Source organism: Buceros rhinoceros, unplaced genomic scaffold (genome assembly GCF_000710305.1).
Source record: "Buceros rhinoceros silvestris isolate BGI_N320 unplaced genomic scaffold, ASM71030v1 scaffold2592, whole genome shotgun sequence".
Classification (NCBI taxonomy): domain Eukaryota; kingdom Metazoa; phylum Chordata; class Aves; order Bucerotiformes; family Bucerotidae; genus Buceros; species Buceros rhinoceros.
The window spans coordinates 15303-22496 of record NW_010400465.1 but is presented as its reverse complement, the minus strand read 5'-3'; the positions used below and the strand labels follow the sequence as shown (position 1 = coordinate 22496).

General features: G+C 44.2%; 1 protein-coding gene across 1 annotated transcript in view; it reads left to right on the top strand.

Moving 5' to 3' along the window:
• The window catches only part of NKTR (natural killer cell triggering receptor), a 28261-nt gene that overhangs the window by 17272 nt on the left and 3795 nt on the right, over positions 1-7194 (top strand). The window contains exons 8-11 of the mRNA XM_010131850.1: positions 584-736; positions 1961-2048; positions 4657-4802; positions 5939-7193. Coding sequence (XP_010130152.1) covers positions 584-736; positions 1961-2048; positions 4657-4802; positions 5939-7193 — 1642 coding nt within the window. The remainder of the gene's footprint in view (positions 1-583; positions 737-1960; positions 2049-4656; positions 4803-5938; position 7194) is intronic.

Here is a 7194-nt window from a genome sequence, read left to right as displayed (position 1 = left end):
AGACCCAGCGGAACAGCCCCTCCCCACCTTTCTCACAGCCCCTTTCAGCACTGACAGGCTGCACTCAGGTCTCCCCGCAGCCTTCTCTTGGATTCTGATGCTTGATTTTTATAAACAAAACAAAACCAACCCAACAAACAGAAAATCCCCTAAAGCTGTGCTTGTCAGGTTTTCCATCAAAGAGTTTAATATCTTTGCAGACAGAAGCTGGAGCAGCTTTGAAATGAGTCAGTCTCAGCAGATTGGAGTGTTCAGCCCTCAGTACACCCATATAGAGTGATTTGTCAGGCAAATAAAGGATCTCTGATATATATTTGATTATATTTTTAAAATACTTCATGATAAAAGGCAAATTTAAAGCAAAATTATTCGCTGTGAAGCGAGAACTGAACCTTCTTCCCAATAATAACACACTGTCCTTTCCTCAGCCTAAGATGGGTCCTTAATGAAACGTGTTTTGGTTATTAAACCATCTTAAAGTGCGATGCATCGTGTGGGCCTGTTCTGGCATTCGCTTTAAAAAGTGATGTTTGTCAGTTGATAGTTAACTTGGATTTACCAACTTCCTTTGTCCCCGTAGCAGCCTTTCTGACAGGAGCGATACCACAGAAAAAGCAGCCGACGTCAGCACAAAGAGGGACAAACCTGTGGTACGTCCTGAAGAAATTCCCCCGGTGCCTGAAAATAGATTTTTGCTGAGGAGAGATTTGCCGGCGGTCAATGCAGAGCCTGAGCCGTAAGAACATTCTGCTTTCTTACCGTGTTGGCTTGCTGGAAACCATGTATAAACCTTTCCCACTAACCTCCTAAACGAGGTAATTTACTGTCCTTTTTACAGTTTTCTTTCTGATGTTCCTTACAACCCGTGCCAGGGTTTTTCAGTGAGATCTGATGGATTAATTTCATTGGTCCTTAAGGATGATGCATGTTGTGACCTTAATCTCAATTCCAGATGATGCAAAAAAAAGGGAGGGTGGGGAGAGAGGGGTGAATAATTCCAGCATAAATTTTGCCCTGTCAGCCACAGCAAATCCTTGATGGTGAGGGAAGCCTGGGGTTGGGAGACGTGATTCTTCACAAAAAAAAAAAAAAAGGGAGGGTGGGGAGAGAGGGGTGAATAATTCCAGCATAAATTTTGCCCTGTCAGCCACAGCAAATCCTTGATGGTGAGGGAAGCCTGGGGTTGGGAGACGTGATTCTTCATCTTTCTTCAACTGAAGAAGAAACTTTTGGTTCAGAATCAATCAACCAGAATTTTGTGACCCACCTATGATTTCTGAGGGTGAGAGAAATCCTCTTGATACAAAGGAATCATGAGCTTACAAATTCCTTTCAATACGTTTTGCGCGTCTACTAAATGGCAGTTTGTTTTTTTTTTCTGTCAAATCTCTGAGCTTTTGGACTCAATGAGCTCAGAGATTACGTTGCCAGAGAGCTCTAAAATCAGTTTGGTTGGGTTTGGGTTTAATTTCAGTTAGTGGTGTAGTCTCACGTGACTTGACTCATGTTTCCATGAGTAGCTGGTTTTTTTCAACCATTACACAAACTGTAAAAAGGAGTCTGAATTACCTCTCGTGGCTTAGCAAAGAAGGGTTCAGAACCTCTGGTCTGTAACTGCTGAGATCCTGAAACTCTTCTCTGTGGCGTTTTCATGATTCGGGCACCAAACACAAGTTAACCTCTTCAGCAAAGCCACTTCAGGAGAGCGCTCTGCCGGGCAGAGCGAGCGGTGATGTACAGGTAGAGGCCATGTAGGCTCCACGTGGATTTGCCTACATGGATTTGCCCTCTGTTGCAAAACTCTTGTGTGTCTTGTCTTGTTTCTGGGAGAATTCACTGAATTCTTAGTTTTGCCATCTCAAGATGAATATTTTGCATGATTAAATCAAAATTAGTTTAAGTTACTTCTGTGGGTTTTCTTTTTTTTCTATGCAAGCTCATATTTTACTAATTTTAATAGGAAGCGTCTTGATGCTGCGCCAGTTCTGGCTGACCAGAAACCATCAGTCTCGAAATCTGGACGCAAAATTAAAGGAAGAGGCACAATAGTATGTGGCAAATCTTTTGGTTGTTTATTTTTATTTTCTCACCCATTATCTGCCCTGATTTTGAGCCTTGAATGTCCTTGGAGGCTTTGTGTGACCCTTTGAACTATTGTGGACATGTGTAGATTCCAGCCTAGGAGGTTGAAATAATTATTGTCGGGTAGTTCATTTCATGTTGTCTCATTTTCCATCTTTCTAGTTACTGTCTTTCTGTAAAGATTATTTTGGGAGACATGTACTCCTCAGCTCCGAGAATCACAGACTGGTTTGGGTTGAAGGGACCTTCAGAGCTCCCCCAGTCCAACCCCCTGCAGGGAGCAGGGACATCTGCACCCAGAGCAGGGGGCTCAGAGCCCCAAGGGCCAACTGACCTGGGATGGGGCCAGCGATGGGGCTTGTGCCACCTCTCGGGGCAGCCTGGGCCAGGGGCTCACCACCCTCAGCATAAAAACATTTATTCTTTCTAGTGAGTCTAAATCTCTTCTTTTGGTTTAAACCCATCACCCCTTGTCCTGTCACAACAGGTCCTGCTAAAAAGTCTATCTCCATCTTCCTTACAGGCCCTTTTAAGTACTGGAAGGTCACTACAAGGTCTCTGGATTCCAGGATGAACAACACCAACTCTCAGCCTGTCCTCACAGTGGAGAAGTTCCAGCCCTCTGATCATCACTGTAGCCTCCTCTGGACCCACTCCAAGAGGTCCATGCCTTTGTGGCTGCTCCCACCTCTTGGGGCAGCCTGGGACAGGGGCTCACCACCCTCATGGGGAAGAATTTCTCCCTTATATCTCATCTAAATCTCCCTCTTTCAGTCTGAAACCAACACCCCTCGTCCTCTTACAACACTCCCCGATAAAGGTCTCTCCCCACCTTTCTCACAGCCCCTTTCAGCACTGACAGGCTGCACTCAGGTCTCCCCGCAGCCTTCTCTGCTCCAGGCTGAGCCCCCCCAGCTCTCTGCCCTCTCCTCCCAGCAGAGGGTTCCACCCTGGGATCATTGTTGTGGCCCTGAATCTTCAAACATAAGAATAAAATTATTTCTCTTTAAAGATTGAAATTAGTTCAGACAGATTAGATCTTATGGCTCTTGTGAGACCGAAGTAAGGAGAAGGGAGAAGAGTTTTTACTCTTCTTCACTAGTTGGATTTCTGTTAGGCATTAGAGCTGTAACACGTAACAGGAGACAAAGCCCTTTCTACAGCGTCCGCTGTGTGTCCAGCCCCTGGAGAGGCACATTGCCTGTCCTCCCCGGGCTCAGGTATTTGCATCTACTGCGATTTAGCACACAGCATTTGGGAAACCGTAAACCAACCCAAGGCTTGGACCTGCCGACTGTTTTTTGCAAGTGGAAGTCCTTAACAACAAAGCAAAGTTTATATGTAGAGATCAGTACCTGTGGAGCTAAAGACGCTTCGTTAGAATGGCGTTAATTGAGACCGCTCTGCTTTTTCTGATGGGATAGCCCCTGGGTTTGAGGAGTACTTTTCTACTGATCCCCGCAATGCCATGATTTTAAGCCACAAAATTAATGGCTTAGGTGGCTGCAGCGTGGGCTGAGGTGTTGTAGTGTTTGAACCTCGTCCAAGACCTGGCGTTAAACCCGACAGCCGCCTGTGCTGCGTCCCGCTGCTCTCGTGTGTATTTGACACTTGTGATAGCCACTGAAGCCTTCTAAATGGTTTGAAATATTTCTGTAAATAAAGACTTTTGGAAAAGTAGCTTAAAGCTGAGTGGACTTGGCTTTTGCCAGGGATTTGGGTGTCTTGGTCTTCATCATTTTGGCACCCCCTTGGCAAAATTCAGAATGAAAACCAGTAGTATCAGAAATAATCTAGCACTGGTTGGAGAAACTCGCTTTGCTGCTGCCTCTGATAATCTGATTAGCACCAGTTTCTAGCCAGGGTGAGCTTGTTTGATGTTTTTCAAAATACTCATTCGTAGTTTTGAATCCTCTGAGGTTCTGAGAAAGTCCTGAGTATAACACAAGAGATTTAGGGAGGTCCATGAAACCTTTGCAACCTATTATGTGCCGTTTAGCTGTAAAAGCTGGTTTTTAAGAAGTCATTCCTTCAGCTCAAAGGACAGGGAAGCTCCAAACCTTCATGGTGTGTTATCTTTATTTTTTATACAGCCGGGATGTCTTAATGGTTTCTGCCTGTAATTAACTGAATAAACTAACACATGCGGCTTTCTGGATTGTTTTTTTAAACTGGCTTCCCATTTCTGAAGAGCAGTAACCTTTGAAGTAGGGCTTGGCTTTACTCATGCAAGCAGTTAGATGTCTGCTAACTGAAGTGAAACATCTGTGCTTCAGTATCCTGAAAAAAAAGTTGGTTATCTGCAGTGATCACGTTATTCCAAAAGGTGTTATGTAAAGAGAATCCGTGACCTTGTCCTTCTGTGTTTGGGTTAGTTGTTCTCCAGCCTCACATGTGAGATACGCACGTACAAAAATGGGTGGTTTTGGCAGGAAATGTGGAATTTGTGTTTTCTTCATGTACTCTCTGTGTGGATAACATTGTCTGGGTTGTGTTATCCGTGTGAGAAGCCCCGTGTATTTTCTATCCTCTTTTAAAGAAAAAGACATTATGCAACTCTCTTTGTTTTCGCAGCGATATCATACCCCACCTCGATCGCGGTCGTGTTCTGAATCTGATGATGACGAGAGCAGCGAGACCCCTCCTCACTGGAAAGAGGAAATGCAGAGATTGCGGACGTACAGACCTCCCAGTGGGGAGAAGTGGAGTAAAGGCGATAAGTAAGATCCTCACTACCGATTTAAAATGTCTTGGGTTTTCTTTACACAACCTTCAATAGATTGTGTAGATGGACCATATCATAGAATCATTTAGGATGGAAAAGTCCCTTAAGCTCATGAAGTCCACCCGTCCCCCCACACCGCCAGGTCACCGCTGAACCGTGTCCCTTAGCCCCACCTCCACATGGGTGTTAAATACCTGAATTAAGTGTAAATATCCTTGTGGTTAACACATTCCATTGAAACTCCAAAAATCGGAAGTGGGAAGCTCTTAGAGCCTTTCTGCTTTGCTGATGTGACACCTGATGAACACACACTGTAAAGCGTGAGGAGAGTTGTTTTGGGAGGCACCTCTTGGATACTTAGTTAAGAAGTCATTAACTGACCCGCCCAGTTTCCTGTTGCTTTCCACAGAGCCAGTCATCCCAGATGTCCTTTAGCCTCACACTTGGTTATACGGTTTCTTTGGATACCAAGTAAGACAGTTGAACCCACCCATCCTATTTTGGTTTAGTTGTATGTTCTTTCCACAGTTGCATGCTCTGTGATGGAAATGCTCCAAATGTGTGATGACTTGGGACTAAATAGGAGCTTCTCTCCAGTTATGATGGGTAAAACTCAGAAGAAAAACAAAGAATATTAGATATAACCACTGAATAACTGCAAGCGTATCTGCTAATTGTTCACATCCTGAGTGTGTTCAGTTTATCGCTGTGTTGGAGCAAACCAGCTAAAATAATACTAAAAAAGGCTGTATTTTAAAAATTTGTATTTAAACGTGGTTTAAGAATCCTGTAGTTCTGGGGGTCAAAGTTCTGTGGACCAGTCCAGTTAAAACATTAAATCTCTTTAAAACATCTAAATCTCTTTTACGATACCTGAAAGTTGCTGGTGTTGGCTGATTCATTCCTTACAGAGGGTTACAGCAGAAGGAGCTCTCTTGACAGTGATGTAATTCTGTTTTTTAAAATGAGTGTTAGAAGCTCAGTGAAAACACAATTGTCTGGTTGTAAAGGGGATATGAGTCTGTTAATTGTTTTAAAACTTATTTAATTGCATTGGAGGTGGGGAAAATAGTTTAGCTGAAGTTTTTTAAGGATTTCCGCTGAGCATGGGGCTCATTTGTTTGTTCCTAGGTTGAGTGACCCATGTACAAGCAGGTGGGATGAAAGGAGCGCGTCCCGGAGATCAAGGTCTTGGTCACACAACGGTTATTCTGATCTAAGTACTGTGAGATACTCGAGCCATCACAAGAAGCACAGGAAAGACAAAAAGAAGGTGAAACATAAAAAGAAATCTAAAAAGCAGAAGCATTTCAAGAAGCACAAGCAAACAAAACGAAAGAAAACATCAGCCTCGTCAGATGTAGAATCCTCTCATTCCTTCCTCAGGAAGACAAAGGCATCTTGTGATCGTGAGAGGAAATCTCGTTCTTCATCATTGTCTTCTAGACACTCATCCAGAAGAGACTGGTCTAAATCTGATAAGGAAGACCAGAGCTCATCGACTTTATCAAGCAGAGGGACTCACTCATACTACAGGTCCAGGTCCAGATCCAGATCTAGGTCTAAATCAAGATCTTATTCCCGAAGAAGTTCTAGATCAAGATCAGCCTCTAAATCATCACGTTCTCGTAGTAGGTCAAGGTCGAGTTCGAACTCTAGGCATCAAAAGACAGTTTCCACTTCCCCTCGAAATATTTCAACTCGATTAAATGAAAATAAGCTGAACAAGGCTGCTGAGCCTGTAAGAGCAGTTACATTGCCGGCTGATAAAGTTGTCGTACCACCAGTTGTCCCAGAAAACCTCCCTGTTATACCCTTAAGTGACAGCCCACCGCCTTCAAGGTGGAAACCTGGGCAGAAACCGTGGAAGCCATCCTATGAGCGAATACAAGAAATGAAAGCGAAGACCACCCACTTGATACTCACACAAACCAATTACAATTTAGCAGTCACTAAAGAGGCCACTGCTTCCTCCTCGTATCGCAAGCGACAAAGGAGTTCAGAGAGCGATCGAAGTGCCTATTCCAAATGTCGTAGTGACAGAAGCTCAGACAGCTGGCTGAGATCAAGAAGCAGGTCCTCTCGAAGTAGGTCCTACTCAAGATCTTATACAAGATCTAGAAGCCCCTCTAGCTCCAGGACAAAATCTCGTTCTTCTGGCAGATCCCCATCACTGAGTAAATACCGCAGTGACAGGTCAGGCTACAGCGAGTCGACGTCGTCTTACTCCGTTAGCGATGACGACAGACCCAGAAACAAAAGAAAATCCACATCGAGTGACCCAAAAGCTCGGTGTCTCAAGCTGCGGCAAGAGACGAGCTCTGAAAGTACTCTCCCTTACAAGGGCACAAAAGACTACGATGAGTCTTCTCGAGGACTGAAAGAGT